This window comes from Pagrus pagrus (assembly GCF_965226575.1).
Source record: "Pagrus pagrus genome assembly, chromosome: 11".
In the NCBI taxonomy this organism is placed as follows: Eukaryota; Metazoa; Chordata; class Actinopteri; order Spariformes; family Sparidae; genus Pagrus; species Pagrus pagrus.
Genome location: NC_140195.1, coordinates 8,333,924 through 8,349,410, shown reverse-complemented (window position 1 = coordinate 8,349,410; position 15,487 = coordinate 8,333,924). Strand labels below are relative to the sequence as shown.

At 41.9% G+C, this 15,487-nt stretch overlaps 1 protein-coding gene across 9 annotated transcripts in view; it reads left to right on the top strand.

The window, feature by feature from the left end:
- The window catches only part of LOC311265302 (ankyrin repeat and SAM domain-containing protein 1A), a 70,962-nt gene that overhangs the window by 10,730 nt on the left and 44,745 nt on the right, over positions 1-15,487 (top strand). For 8 of the 9 annotated variants that reach the window (XM_084366804.1, XM_084366802.1, XM_084366803.1 and 5 more), the window contains exons 2-4: positions 2,422-2,502; positions 3,656-3,812; positions 5,086-5,148. In XM_084366804.1, coding sequence (XP_084222930.1) covers positions 2,422-2,502; positions 3,656-3,812; positions 5,086-5,148 — 301 coding nt within the window. The remainder of the gene's footprint in view (positions 1-2,421; positions 2,503-3,655; positions 3,813-5,085; positions 5,149-15,487) is intronic. The other variant, XM_084366806.1, reaches the window with a different exon arrangement.

Sequence of the window (15,487 nt, the reverse complement as noted above, 5' to 3'; positions counted from 1 at the left end):
TTTTATCTCATACTGTTGCAACCCTAGCTAACAGTCATGTTGTCCTAATGTTCACTTGCATGAGTTGACAATCAATGCAATGTCACCACGTCGTGTCAAAATATGTTCCCACACGCACGGCGTGCCTCCTTGCGTTACTCCCTTATCCCTGAATCTGTTAAACTCTCCAGTCGTAGTCGCTGCTCTGTTCATGTTTATGTTAATTTGTTTATGGGGGTTTTTTGCTGTAAGCCGTTACATAACTCTTTATCTAGGACAACAACTAGAGGTCTGCTTCTGTCCCAGTAGTATTCCCTTTTGATGTGTCGAACGGCCAGGCACAACACAACACAGGACAGGCTTTTTCTACTCCTGACTACAAATTCGGATACTAGCTCCGGAGGAGTAGAGAGGAAGTGTGTACGCGTGATGCCTTAAGTGCTCACATAATCGTAGCTCACACATTCCCCCCCCCCCCTCTCTAACAGAAATTCATCAATCCCCAGCATTTCCTCCCACCACTTTTTCACACTTGAGTATTTCCTCCTGGCACGCCCTGCTTTTTGATGTCCCTTGTCTTCATGGGTGCCTGACTCGGTGAGTTCAGACCCAGAAGGCGCACTGTGAGAAATAAAGGGCTTAGGTTATGAGTGGTAGATTGGCGCATCTTTGTGTGTCTGTGCTCTGTCGGGCCCATTGTTCTGCAGGCGATGGAGCCCTCCAAGACACTTATTTAATGAGATGGCTCTGACTGTGTAATTGCAGGCTGCTCTCAGAGCTATTATGGGAGATGTATTTTAAGGGGGCAAAACAGCCATTACTGCAACAAAAACGGGCCATGTGTGTGAAGCTCAGTCGCACCGAAGCTTGATTTGTGGAGGAGGGTGAGCGTCCTGCTGTCTTTACACACCGATTCTATCGCGGATCGATTCATATTGTGTCTGTGTTCAAACTCCTGGAGCTGATGTTTAATGTGTTTCTCCACTGGTAAGATTTACAAACGCCTGTGCTGCTGAGTTTTCCTCCAAAGGCTTTATTCATAGAAGAAATTACTCGCTTGCATCAAAATCCAAGTCAGTCATAATTTATGAAGCCGTGCGACTGTCAAATCATTGGTCGTTTGCTTTGGCGTTGAGATGGTTTTCTATAATATATCAAAAGCTAAGTAAATAGTAAAAAAGTCAGTGAGATTTCTCTTTATTCATTTTTCTCCCATTCATGATTGATTCTCTGTGAGGCCCAGTGGTTTTGCTCCCATTCCCTTTCTGTTTGCCAAATGACTCTGGTCTCGGATATTTGGTTCACTAGTGCTGGGATTTCCTTGTCACATGATTTATTTAGGATGTGTTAAGGTCCTTCTGAGAGCCTCACATCCGCAGTCTCTGGCACTCCAGACAGCCTTTAGCTTTTTAAATTACTCCCTCCATCTCTCATTGCCGTCCCCTCTATCATCACAGCCTCTCCTCTTCACCACAGCGCTCTTTGCAAATTAAAAGAAACAAACCAATCGGAGCTGACAGCTGAGTTCAGCTCAAGTGAATGAGAGCGCAGGGCCGCCGTCCTTTTTACCCTCTTCGGTGCTTTTTGGCCCGGTCTCGTTGCTTTGTTTGTTGCTCACACTGCATAACAAAAGCCTATTCTCCTTCACGACCCAGAATAATCAGGCTGACGTTGCATGGAGTTACTGTAAACGAGACGCAATTAGCTCAGCTTAGCTGCTGCTTAGTCCTGATAGTGTTGCTTTTCCTTCCTTGTTTTCTGGTTTGATACTGCTGCTGGTGGCCTGAGCTCCTTCATTCCTGTCCTGAGCAGGGCTGCAACTAACGATTAACTTAATTATACTTTACTCTGTAAAATGTCAAAGAAATTGTGAAAAATGCTCATCAGACATTCCCAGAGCCCAAAATTATGTCTTCAAACTGCTTCTTTTGTCCAACCGACAGTCCAAAACCCAAAGACTCTTCATTTACTTACATAAGCATGAGCATACTATCATAAGTTTTGACGTTGTTGCTTGAAAAATGACTAAAGCGATCGATCAATTATCAAAATAACGAGCAGTTAATTTTCTTTCTGTCGACTAATCCTTGCAGCTTTATTCCAGAGTGCATTTGAGGGTGTATGCCCCCACCTCACCTGTAGGCAGGGCTGGGCTGTGATGTAAACTTACTGCTGTTAGAGACCCTTAGATAGCAATCAAAACAGAATCAGTCACACCCACAGTGAGAGACTTTACACAGGGATAGGCAGTGTTTGTTTGGTGTGTGTGTGTGTGTGTGTGTGTGTGTGTGTGTGTGTGTGTGTGTGTGTGTGTGTGTGTGTGTGTGTGTGTGTGTGTGTGTGTGTGTGTGTGTGTGTGTGTGTGTGTGTGTGTGTGTGTGTGTGTGTGTGTGTGTGTGTGTTTGTTTCTTTCTGCCTAACAATGCTTTCTTTTCTTCACAGCATCTGGAGAGGCCCCAATGTGAATTGTGTGGACAGCACTGGATATTCCCCTCTACACCACGCCGCCCTTAATGGACACAGGTAGATCAGTGATAAATGACTCTGTCGGAGCCCATTTCAGCTTCTTTGTTTGCAGGGTTTTTACAAAGTATTGGAAGGTTGGAAAATGTTTAACTTTTATTTTTAAAATAAATTCTTTGGGCCTTTAAATGCCTTTAGACAGGAAATGGGGGAGAGGGGATGACATGCAGCAGAAGGCCACAGGGTGGATTCGAACCCTGGCCGCTGCAGCGAAGACACAGCCTCTGGTCACATTTTAACCATTAAGTTAGGTCTATACTTGTATTTGAATATACTGCTAGAAAAATGCTTGATTTTCAACATAATCTGGTGTTTCAACTACACCATCACTCAAGTAAACAGAAATCTTTTAATATTTGAAATGAAACAATCCCATCATCATATTTCAGGGTTTGTACGGGTTCTGGAAAATGTGGTCTTTTCAAGAACTTGGAACGACTGGAAACTGTAACTGCATTACTTTCATGAGAAATCGCTGCCTGACTGACTAGTTAAAATGTCTGATAAAGACATAAAAACGAAAGTAAAAGCCACCAACAGACTGGCCCGGCCTCACGCTGCCGTTCGTTTCTGCTACAGCTACTGATAGAAAACTGATCAAAACTGAAAATGTATTGTATAACCTCCTATAGTGCTGCTAAAGCTTGAAAGTGCTTTAAAAGTGCTTAAATTTGACTGTGTAGAAACCCTGATATTTGTTTGTTGCCTCCTGATGTCTCACACCAGACACAGAGCGGGGCAGGTAGTTTCTACTGTAAATATGTAGATAATTTCTAATCTAGATGTGTAGGTATTTTCTAAACTATGTAAATGGACTGAATATCTGTGTGTATATTAATACATTAAGATTGATTGTTGTGGGTACAAAGGAAGTCTGTAAACTTTATGCTATTGCATTTATAGTAATGCTTTAGATGTAATGGTAAAGGTTAAGTTACCTTTTTGAAGTGCTTTTATTTTATTGTTTAAAAAGCTGTGTATGAACTCTGTGTGCACGCTCACCATTAAATAAGGTCTGCCCTCACAGGCAATTGTCCCTCTGGGAACATAAAGCTATTGATTGGCTGTTTGTTAAGGCCTTGTGTATTTATTAGTGTGGTTAATACCCGTGGCATTTTTTCTGACCTGCCCTGTCCCTTCCTTTTACCAACAGCGAGGTGGTGGAGGCGCTGCTACGAAACGAGGCCTTGACCAACATCGCTGACAACAAGGGCTGCTACCCTCTCCACCTGGCTGCGTGGAAGGGAGACGAACATATTGTCAAACTGCTCATTCACCAAGGACCTTCACACCCCAAACTCAATGAGCAGGTCAGGCGCTGCATTTACTCGTCTGTGCTTGTGTATGTGTGTTTTTTCACTCTTAAAGTGATAGTTCATCCCAAAATCCAAAAAACATGCTTTTCCTCTTACCTGTAGTGGCACTTACCTACACCAATCCCCTGTATCAACTACACGAGGGGGCTACATCTACTCATGGACGAAAGACTCGTGCACATGACAGCGTGGGATGTAAACATTAATCGCTTTCTCTTCAACTGAGCTGTAGGGTTAGCGTTACTAATTATCATTAGTAACTGGGCCAAGTGCCATTTAGTTCCATTGTATGTGAGAGAGTACACACATCAACAAAACTAAGCAACTCACACCAAAACTTTCTAGATGGTTAAATAGCACTGCAGATAAGAGGAAAATATGTATTGTTGATTGTGGGGTGAATTGTCCCTTTAAGGTTCCGGTTTTTAAACACATTCACCATCACCGATATTATCAGTGTGAAATGACGTTGGTACTAAATAGATTTGTTCCTCCGTCTAATCATAGTTTGTTGGAAGATTTGCATCTGTGTCTGCAGAAGACAAAGTAGAAAGTCAGCACTGGCTTTTTATAGAGACATTTTAATGACCTCAGAACTGTCTACTTTTGAACACATTTGCTGACCTTCAGTAGTTTCGCAATTAGTTTGAATGGTTTAGTCAGCAGCCATAGGAAGTCGATCATGTATTCCACTTAAAGGAGTCATTTTTAACTGTGAAATGCCACGTGGAGATGCAAATTCTACTTCAGCATGGCATGCTCTATACTCCATGTGAACAAATTTTGAATGAATGTCAAAAAAGACTGTGTGCAGAGTTCTTTAACATCCGTGCATCATGAATCTGATTCTACTGTGAAGTGCTTTGACGCCATGCTAGTGTGAGAAGTGCTTGTCTGCCCTAACCATTTTAACTGTTTTAACTCATATGTTTCATATTTTGTTTGGTTGCTTACCGCACAGACGGCCTACAGACCGGCACCATCTCTGGCCTGTCCTGTTTGGGATCAGGAGAAATGACCCATTATGAGCTCTATGCAGTCTGAACCTGAAATCTATTTTATCAAACAAGCTACTGTGAGATACCGCAAAAACTCTACTGCTCTCATTTTGTGTCATTTCTCCGAGCCTGTTCATGATTGTTCATTAACTCAACTCTGATTTTTTTTCTCCTTTTTATTTAGTTTGACTCATTTGTGATCATCATTCATTTGTTCATTGCTTGTCTGATCCAAAACCATCGGCCTATCTTCTCTTCCTCCCTCCCAGAGCTCTGTAGACCATAAAGAGTTCAAACGCTGTGGGCCCTTTGACCCATATATTAATGCCAAGGTGTGTACACACAGTGCTGCCGAAACAACATTTCTTTTGAAGTGCCTCTTTGCTTTCCTGCTGTATCGGCTTTGCTGTGCTTGGGTTTGGTTTGTTGCTGCTGCTGCTGCTGCTGCTGCTTGCTCTGCTGCAGAGTTAAGAGGAGGCTTTCAGTAGATTCCTGTCCTCTGGCTTTCTGCTCATGTTTGCTTGTGATCTTCAGCTTAATTCAAATGCTATGTTTAACATAAGTGACGCTGCATTGCTACATACACTCCACCACAAACAATAATCTCTGGTATATGTTTACAGTACTGTTTTCCTGAGGGTCACTGTGGGTGATTTTTGAATCTGCATGTTCATTTTTTGTGCTGGGTTGTTGTGAAAACTTGTATAATGTGCGGTCTAGAGCAGTGCAGTTGTTGGCAACAGTATGAGAAAATATTGACTGATACAAACCACACTATCAATTAAAACTACCACGATCTTTATGGCAGTCTTCTGCAACCCGAACCCCACTGTTGGGTCATGTATTGCTACAATTGAATGCCAAATAGATGAACTGCAAGCACTGCATTTAATGGTTATTTTCAATTACTATATTAACAATTTTTTACTAAACTAATCATGACAAATTGTAGACCCAAGCTACAAAGCCAACAAATCAATTTTATTATAATACACATTACATGGAAGACAAGCAACCGATTCTTTGGATTTGTTAAGTTGTAACAAAATGTTCCTTTACACCCATTTAAACATTTATAATACTGATAGTGACGTCAGTACAAGATTTATTTGTTCCTCAATCTATTCAGAGTTTGTGAGTCCTGCAACACTTTTCAGCACATTTGCTGACACCTAGTCTCATAATTACCGAAGTGTTTACCATGCTAGCAATGTGTATTCCCAGAAGATGGATCCTCCTTCCTCTAGCACTACCCTGAAGCTGATATTTGCGGTTTTGGATGAAATGTATGGACAGCTATTGTATGGAGCTTTACTGTAAAAATATTTTTCTACTTTCTACTTTTCTAAATTTCTACTTTTATGCCATATTGTTCCTATAATTTCCATATCAATAAAGCTCCTTTGAATTACATCAGGTTAACGAAAATGCTTTGCTACGACAGGAACCCACGAGCTGCAGTCAAAAACAATGATTAGCAAGTCTAATCATAATCATCAACTAGCTTTACAAATATTGGGTTTTACTGAAGTTATGTGTGTGCTTGTGCAAGTGGTGCACTCAGATCTGGTGAGTAGTGACACGCATGTTAGCATGCTGACATTAGCATTCAGCTCAAAGCAACTCTATACAGCCTCACAGATCTGGTAGCTAGCATCACTGTAGCTGGTCTGATTAAATAATTAGGAAAAAAGTCTTTTGTTATTGCTCTTTGAGTAATTAATTTGAGTGCAGCAGTATAACTTCAGAGTAATTAAAGAGCCCATCGAAGACATAACTAAGTAAAAAATGAAGCTATGACACCTTAGAACCAGGCACTCAGCAACTGGGGTCAGACCAGGGACAACTTTGACTCTTTACCCCTCATTTACTTGACTTCTCTGGAGTACACACAGTACACCATTAGCCTTTTACATATTTCAGTTTGAGCGCCACCCTTACTGCATTTAGCCTCCCAGGGAAGCCCCAACCACAGCGTGTCTACATGAGGAGGATGGCTGTTTTGACCAGACACAGCAGAGCTGACGGTGTCGCTGCTGACAGTCAGAGCAGTGAGCGGTGCGAACATGCCGCGTTGGTTGCTTCATGATTGCATTTTGAGCAGGCAGAGCTGGAAACCAACCCAGGCCTGCAGATAAAGCTGAGCACTATTTCTGAACATTGTCACATTTCCCCTGGACTAATCTTCTTAGTGTTTGGATGGGGAGGCTGGCTTTCTTTAATGCTGCTATATATCGGAGTGTAAATTTCTCCTGCAGCGGTTTTCTCGCTCTTTTTCCATTTAGTCTGATCGATGGATTTAACATTGAATCTTGTGGTCTGCTGGGCTTACAGATGATGCCTTAATGTAAACGGGATAGTTTGGGGGCACTACCTGGTTATGAGCCTGAATAATTGAAGCCTTGTGATGAATAAATCAGAGACGTGGATGCAGTGTAGATGCTCTTGGCCCTGGTTGTGGTCATGGTTGATGGCATCATGTGACTGAGTTGGCGGGGGGTGTGCTGGCCTGCCTCCCCTCTCATCACACTCCAGGACCAGAGAGCCATCTCATGAGGCCGAGGAGGAGGAGGCTGGGAGGTTTTCAGTGTAACAGTCTCTTTGCATCAGCATCAAAGACAGATTTCCATGCCATGCTTGTCTGTGAGTGGGTGTATTCTTTCCTCCTCTTCCTCTTCTCCCCACCTCCCAGTTTGTGCTTGAAAGCTTGCGTTGCTGAGGAGAGAGAGAGGTGGCACGTTGTCATAGCAACCGTGTCATAGGTGATTGGTCATACAGCGGTTGTGAGTGACCCAGTGGTGATGTATTTGTGGTGTTTGTGCAGAGTGACCTAGCAAGACATAAAGGTGCACGACGAGGCTTGAAGAGGGGTTCTGGTCTCATGGACGATTGCGACTTTAGTGGTCGTCCTGTCAGAGACACTGAAGGAGTCGGTCTGGACTGGGTCCAGTTCTCTGTCATCCTGGTCCAGGAAACCAGCCAGGCTAATGTTTATTCATTATACTTCTGTGCTCTCTCCCGCTGAGAGTGTCTTGAGTGGGGTGGCCACTTTGATGTTTTCGATGCCTCAGGAGGGGAGAGCCAACAATGAACCACAGGACGTGACCTGGACTGACCCCACCATCTGAATATTGGGGTTAAGCAGGTTCAGTGCCTACTGTACTAGAAATTTAACAAGTTGTAGACATTGGAACTGAAATGACTAGTTAATTAAATGTCCGTTGTGTAGAATTTATGGGGATCTATTGGCAAAAGAAGAGTATAATATTCATTCATTAGTGTATAACTAACATGAAACTAGGAATCATCGTGGAAGAGGACCCACAACCACTTTAGATATAGAAGGCTCGTTCTAAGGTGACAAAAACACCATCTGTCATGTTGCATTGCCATGTTTCTACCAACACGTTCTCACTCCCATCTCATCTGGTCAGTGGCCTTGAGCTTCAAACTATGATACTCTAGCTGCTACTCCAGCATCAGTTTTGCACGTGAAGGGCTTGGCAGTCAAGTTAGGCACTAAAACTACTTGCAACTTCTGGTTTGACTTTCAAACTAGTATAAGCTTGCTAGCAAACAGTTCAGATATAATGACATATTATGACTTTTGGACTGTTATCAACATTGTCAGTTTGGTTAGGTTTAGGCACCAAAACTACTTGGTTAGTTTAAGGAAAACATCCTGCTTTGTGTTAAGGTAATGTTGAGTCACAACACCAAGTTAACTTACTTATGTAACATTAACAAAAAACAATTAAAAACGACACTGTTGTCACTTGGCCTCCTGGGGGAATGTTCTTTGTATGACCCAACCAACCGACCCAACCAACCTCAGACCTTGACTTTTCTTGCTCTTTATAAAAGTGATGATCAATTTAGGGCTGCGACTAACGATCATTTTCAATATGTACCATTTGCTAGATTGATGGATATTTTTGGTTGAAACATTTTTAGAAAATGGTGGAAAACGCCAACAAGTCCAAGATGATGTCATCAAATTGCTTGTTTTATCCAACCAAGAGTAACTGACTAACTGAATGAATTGACTAATCGTTTCAACACTCAATATTTTAGTCGTTAAAGTCCAATCATTCACTCGTTCCAGCTCCACAGAGTTTTTTGTATTGTTCTGTTTTGTGTCCTTGTAAATTGAATATCTTCAAGTGTTGAAGTTAAACAAGGCATTAAAAGACTGGATAGAGAAAATAATCCGAATGATAATTACTATAATTATACTTGTTGTATGAGGAAGGATGGCATATGATTTCTATTCATTATCATCATCATCTAATTAGCACTATTATTACTAAGAATTGCATAGAAACCCTGTCTTCAGTCAAGACCATTTTAATGAATGCCTTCATTGACCTCTTTTTTTATTAATTACCATGCATGCTGTGTATTACCCTATAATAGGATATAGCCCTTGGTCTTCCCAGACTCATAACACGCTACCTTTCACCCAGGCTTCATCTTCCTATATAGGTCACATGTCTAATAGGATATATGTTTAGATGAGTTCCTCTGACCCAGGCTCAGATGTCCGGGTGCTCTGGCATTAACGTGAACTCAAACATCATGAACTGTACGTAACACCAGACAAATGTGAATTGAATAACATTAATCCTTAAGAGATATAATATAAGTGGCATTTAGTCAAAATAAAGGCAAAATATTTAGACTTTGAGCAAATATATGCTCATACTCAGACTGGAAATGGATCATACATCTCTCTGCAGGCTTGCTGTGCAGTATCTCAGAGTGATGACATAGAGTAAAGTTTCTGATGGCTTCCGTAGAAGGACTTTTTTTGGACTTGGTCACCTCATTATCAGTGGAGAACAGTTTCCACATCTTCCTCGCAGTCTGCCAGCGCGCTCATTTATCCCCACTGTCTGTCACTTCAGCGGCCAGCTCTTCCCTCAGCAGCGCGTCACACCCCTCCTCCCTTTTACCTTCTGCTCTGCGCTCGTCCTCCAGGACTCGTTCTTGTCTCTGTCGTGCCAAGAAATAGCTGAAGCACATTTGACGAGCCCTTGAGGGGACGTGTTGTTATTTAACACATGGATCCGGATTTCTCCATTGTCATGCATTCACATTTGCAAATTTCAGGGTGTGTCTTCTACGGCAGTTGGGGCCATTTGTTACTGGAGGACAAGAGTTTTCAGAGCAGAGATGGTATCTAAGATCTTTTAGGCTTTTTTTTATGTTGGTTGAAAATGCGTCCGATTTAATCAGGTGGAATATGAAGGGGAAAACCCAATCTTTCCTGAAAAAAAAGGGAGGAAAACTCCACTGAAGAGAGAATTACAATCTATGGCAGGAAGCCAGTCAGACATTCATCTCGTTTCAGGACTCCAAGGCCTGTTTACTCTGGAATGCGTGACAGTGTCCAAATAAAAATCCACTTTTAGAGTCAGCCTTTATATTATTGCTGCTGTGCATTTGACGGGAAAAACGCTTCTGGGTCTCGGATGAGGATTTACAGGGCCGTTGACAAATGGAGACAAATACTCGCCCCCGCAATTAGTCGATTAGTTTTTTCTATAAAACCTCAGTGAATGGTAGAAAATCCCAACACAGTTTCCCAGAGCAGAAGACGGTGTCCTGCCAACAGTCCTTAACTCGAAGATATTCAATTTAAAATAATAAGAAAATAGAAAAGCAGCAAATATTTAGCTTTTAATGATTACATTATTATTAGAGTTGCTCTCGATTAATTTTGTGTTTGTTGGTTATTCCATTAATTGACTACAGTCAACCCTTTACTTAAACACCCCCACCCCAGCTGCCATATTTAGCATTATAGGATGTATACAAACATTTAATAAATGGTTTAAAATATAGTTGTAAGCAAATATAGATGAGTAATAATGTATTTGTTAACAGCTTCAACTCCTGTGGACACTTGTTATTGGAGGTCAGTGTAAAAGCAGAATCAATATATCTAATAACATAAAATATGTAGGGATTATTTTAAAGTTTTATTTTTACTAACAGAACTATTAAAATCATGATGATCTGATATGTGTTGGGGTCTGTGGCAAACAAACATGTTTTCTTAAAGGAAAAGTTCATCCAAAGATGAAAATTCTGTCATTATTAATTAATGCTAAATAGTGGTGTGTTTCTTTAAGATTTTAAAATGTCAACATTGTGCAGTTTCACAGCTGGATAATAAATTTTTCTCACACTCAAATTTTCAAATTGAAAATAGTCAAGACAGCTTCTTCTGCGTGTGTGTGTTTGGTTGTGTGTGTGTTTGGTTGTGAGATTTCATGATATGTATGAATGTGTAAAAACTAGCAGGATCTCAGCTTGTGACAGTGGAGACAGGCACGCAGCGATGGGCACGGGCAGCCCTTTGGCACACTAGCTGCAACAGCTGCTAAGCCCACCCCGCCACCACCTCCCCCACCCACCACTACTACTACCACCACTACCAGGAGCGAGGGTGACGTAACCGCTGCCTCGCGCTGCTGCCAGCCTGCTCGTCACGTGACCGAGCTCGCTAGTCAAACCGTGTTACCGTCTCCCGGCCGCGGGTTGTGAGAATCATAGCATCATCCGTTCTCTCTGTCACTGTGCACCTCCTTTCCCTTTCCCTTTCCCTCCTCCCTCCCAGAATATTCTGCAGCATTAAAAAACACAATGCGAGTGTAAATCGCCAGATGTTCTTGGTTAGGGTAGGGTTTATCAATCAGCGGCAGACACCATTGGAGATCTTAATCTCTTCTTGTTTGACATGCACTGAGGTCTGAATCAGGATGAGGTTTTACGCCGACCGCAGCACAGTAACGACGGGATTTTCATAAAAACACGTACTGTCCAGGAAGTCTTGGCTGTGCCATATGAATTCTAATCTCTTCCCCAGTGTGGCTGCTAGTCATTGGTGCCATTTTGTGTAATATCCTTCAGAGCTCAGTCTTGTTAGTACATGATTGTCTGACTCCTCACGTGGCCTGTGGTAGTACAGTGGAGATAAGAACGATCCTGTTCTTTAATACAGTGAGATTTCCTGCCGCATTCCTTCTTACATGTGAAAATAAATGTGTCACACCAAACAATGTTTTGAAATGTTATTTTGCCGCAGGGCTATCGGTCTGCCAAAATTAGTTTCAAACCAGGCTACCCGTTTTTAGGTTCCCTTGTGCCGTGTTTACTCTTTTATTTTAATCGCTTTAATCACAGAGTTGTTTAGATCATGCAGCTCCTGGGCCCGCAGCAGCTGTATAGACTCGATGGATTTCTAAGTTGTGGCTCCCATATCCAGAATCGTGCTTCTTTCCATGGCTTTCAATAAATGAATCAAGACGCTGCCTGGTTATCGGTAAGCCTGTCATGATAATTGCATTATTGATTCATCGTGCCATAAATGGACATGACCTCAATCATTTTACCTTATCGACAGTGAACCAAGTGAAGATAACATGTTACTCGAGGCTAATTACATAATAAATGCATTATTTCAGCCAAGAATGACTCCAGATTGACTTGGTTTCAAAGGCCCGCTCCATAGCTCACTCTGCTATGGGTAACATTTCGGGTTCAGCCAATCAGAGAGGAGAGCTTGTTTATGTTAATTGAGCCAGTATGTTGACTTTGTTTAAAAACGTGGCAATACATATTTATATTTATATTGCTTGGGCTCAACTTTTGCAGTATTTTCTTATTGTTTTGGTTGTGTGGTTTTATTGAATTTACGGTATTCTAATTTTTTTCCCCACTTTCCAATTACAATATCTGAATATTCTTATCATATAAATGTCAGTTGCTCTATGAAAAGGTGTACTTGCATTATTATACTATTATATTTTCATTTTATCAGTGGAATAAAATGTATGTTGTACATAGTGGTGGTTTTCAATATGCATTTATCTCACATAAATTGAAAATAAAACACAATTTGTGTGGTTTTATCTAGCAGCTGTGTGTATTAACTGGCTGATGTATATAATATACTGCACAGGGCAATTTATGAATATCATATTTTTGACCAAAAACATGCTGAAACCACATGTACCCACAAGAACGTTGCACTAAACTCTCTGTGTTCTCTACATAAATCAAAGAAATGAGAGATCATGAGTTAAAATCAGGTCTATAATCTAAAGGTTTCCTTGTCTGTCCCCAGTGGGATTGACTTTTACTGCCAGTGCGTGAGCGGATAATGTTTTTTTAAAAATATATGTTTATTTCTCTTGAGAACAGTAATATGATTGGAACGGAGAAGAAGACGGGACAACATAAACACAAACGACACAAAACAGCCACTTTTTCATACATATTTTCCAAAGATAAGGAGCTAGTAGCTCCATGAATAGCTATCAGCGTATCAGGATCCCAATGTTTCCCAGAGGCCTGTGAGAAAAAAACATAGATAGTTTTGGGGTTGTTTGGGAGTTTCCGAAGTGGCACTACATCGGATGACCCATGTGTGAATAATGCATAGCTTGCATCACAGGAGGCAACGCAAGGCTTGATGTCTCATAGCTGCTTGTTTCCTATCAGTGAGTCAAGTGGCAGGTCAGCCATGTTTAATGCGATCAGATGCTGGCTGACACATAGCTATACAGCGCCGACCACCACACTGACAGGGAGACACTTGGTCATAAGCACTGTGGCCAGAGTGTCAGTCCAGAAGGTGTCTTCTGTTGCACTCAGACTTTATGTTTTCGTAACACACATTAACAAAAAAATGTCCTGTTGTTACGGTCTGGACCCTTTAGTGTCAATCCACGTATGATAGGTTTACATGGATTACCATTGAAGCAGCAGACCTGCGCGTTTGAGGAAGTGAATCATGCTGATGTGATCACATCGTGTATGTTTGACCGCTGAAGTCATCTTAATACTCGGAGTAATTCCTTGCAAAAAGCTGTGTCAAATGCTCGACGGTGCGTCACAGATGAAAGACGGCGTGCTCTTTTCGTGAGCGGTGCGGCCGCTTCTCTGCGAGTACTTGTGAGTTTGTCTTGAGTCACGGAGGATATTGTTAAAAGGAGAAATAAGGACACAAACCCCAAAAACCACCCAGGCAGTGAGAAGCGAGGCTGCTGTGGTTTACCTCAGAGAAAGACTCTTTTTTTTTTCTCTCTCATGTGTTTTGTTCACTTGAAACAAGAGTGTGCTTTTCCTCAGCCAGCCTCTGAGCTCCCTCTTTTGATCGGCAGGTGTCGTTTTGTTCCTCTAAGCTCCACCTCCTCTCTCCCGGCTCAAGCTGTGACCTGCTTTGCCTGTATAGCACAATACTCACTCTCTCGATCCCACTCTCTCCCTCCAACAATGAAGGAGATACCTGCTGATCCCATCTGGCGCCAGGTTTTTGTGAAAGTATCACCGGAGGGGGCGACGGACACCTGTCTGTAACTGCCCTGTTGCCCCCCTGCACACGACATCCTGTCTTCAGTGACACAGCTGGCACGTTCCTCTGGGAGTCGCCCAAAACGGGCATCATGCACGTCCATGTGGGGGCTTCTCATGCCAGCTGTCAGCCCTTTGTAGGTGGCTCTGTGCGTCTGGAATGACTGCCTCTCGGAGCATGTGGTTCCACAATAGCTGGCATTTTGTCTGCCACACCCATCTATGCACAATATGTTAATAGAGCCAAAGAACTGTCCGGTTGTACAGGCTTTATTTGCAGATTGCCAAGAAGCACATGTTTCAGCAATTCTGTCACTCTTTGAGAGATTGAGAGCAGTCTCTTTTTTTGCTCTGCGGCACTCTCACAGTGTTTTTAACGTCTTCTTTCTGTACTACAGTCCCCCCCCCCCCCCATTTCTAGATACAGCCCAGTAGCACGGCCTTAATCATGACTATTCATGCTGTCCCTGTGTGTTTGTTGTTTGAACTGGTAGAGAGTATTCCCACGCTGTGTTGCAGGGTTGGCCCCCTGCTGGCTGTTCAGTAGTGCTGGAGGTCCTCAGGTCTGTTATACATCGATCTTGTTGCTGCATGCAAGTCATTAGATCCAATAAACATCACTCACTGAGTTTAGATTGTAATTACTGGTTATAATTGCTGTTTGTCCGCATGTCTGTTAGCCTGTTGTTCTACAATGAAGAGTTTTGAACACACACAGCGACAAATGTTTGGTCACACGGATGAGATGGTTATCAGGATGGGAACTTCTTTAACATGAATGACACCGTATATTTATTTTGATCTTAACAGAGTCCTCTCCTCGCTATTTTCTCTTAGTAACACTGAGTGTGAGAAGTAATAAGAGTTTACACTCTGGTCAGGCAGTTACCCAGACCACTGAGCATTAGATTGGTATACATATTGTAGTTTAATTACCTAGTGCTGGAACAATCGGTTGATCATCAGAGTTTTAATATTGCATTTTTTTTTAGCTATTTTCCCTCTTTAAAGACCCTGATGATGACCTTCTAATGATCTATTTAGGTGGTTAGATAATATTGAAAATATGAATTATACTTAGTGTTTGTAAGGTCTAGTATTTAATGTAAATGCTTGTCTTTTGTAGTCACATGACCTGTGAGATGACCCCTCTGCACAGATACCTGAAAGGTAGAGCTTGAGTGCAAAACTTTACTCTTGGAGGTAATAAATGCTCGTCGGAGATTGACTGACAGTGAACATCATTTTTTAGTTGCAGCCCTAGTGTTATCATTAATGCCACGTGACATCGTTATGTATGAAAATACT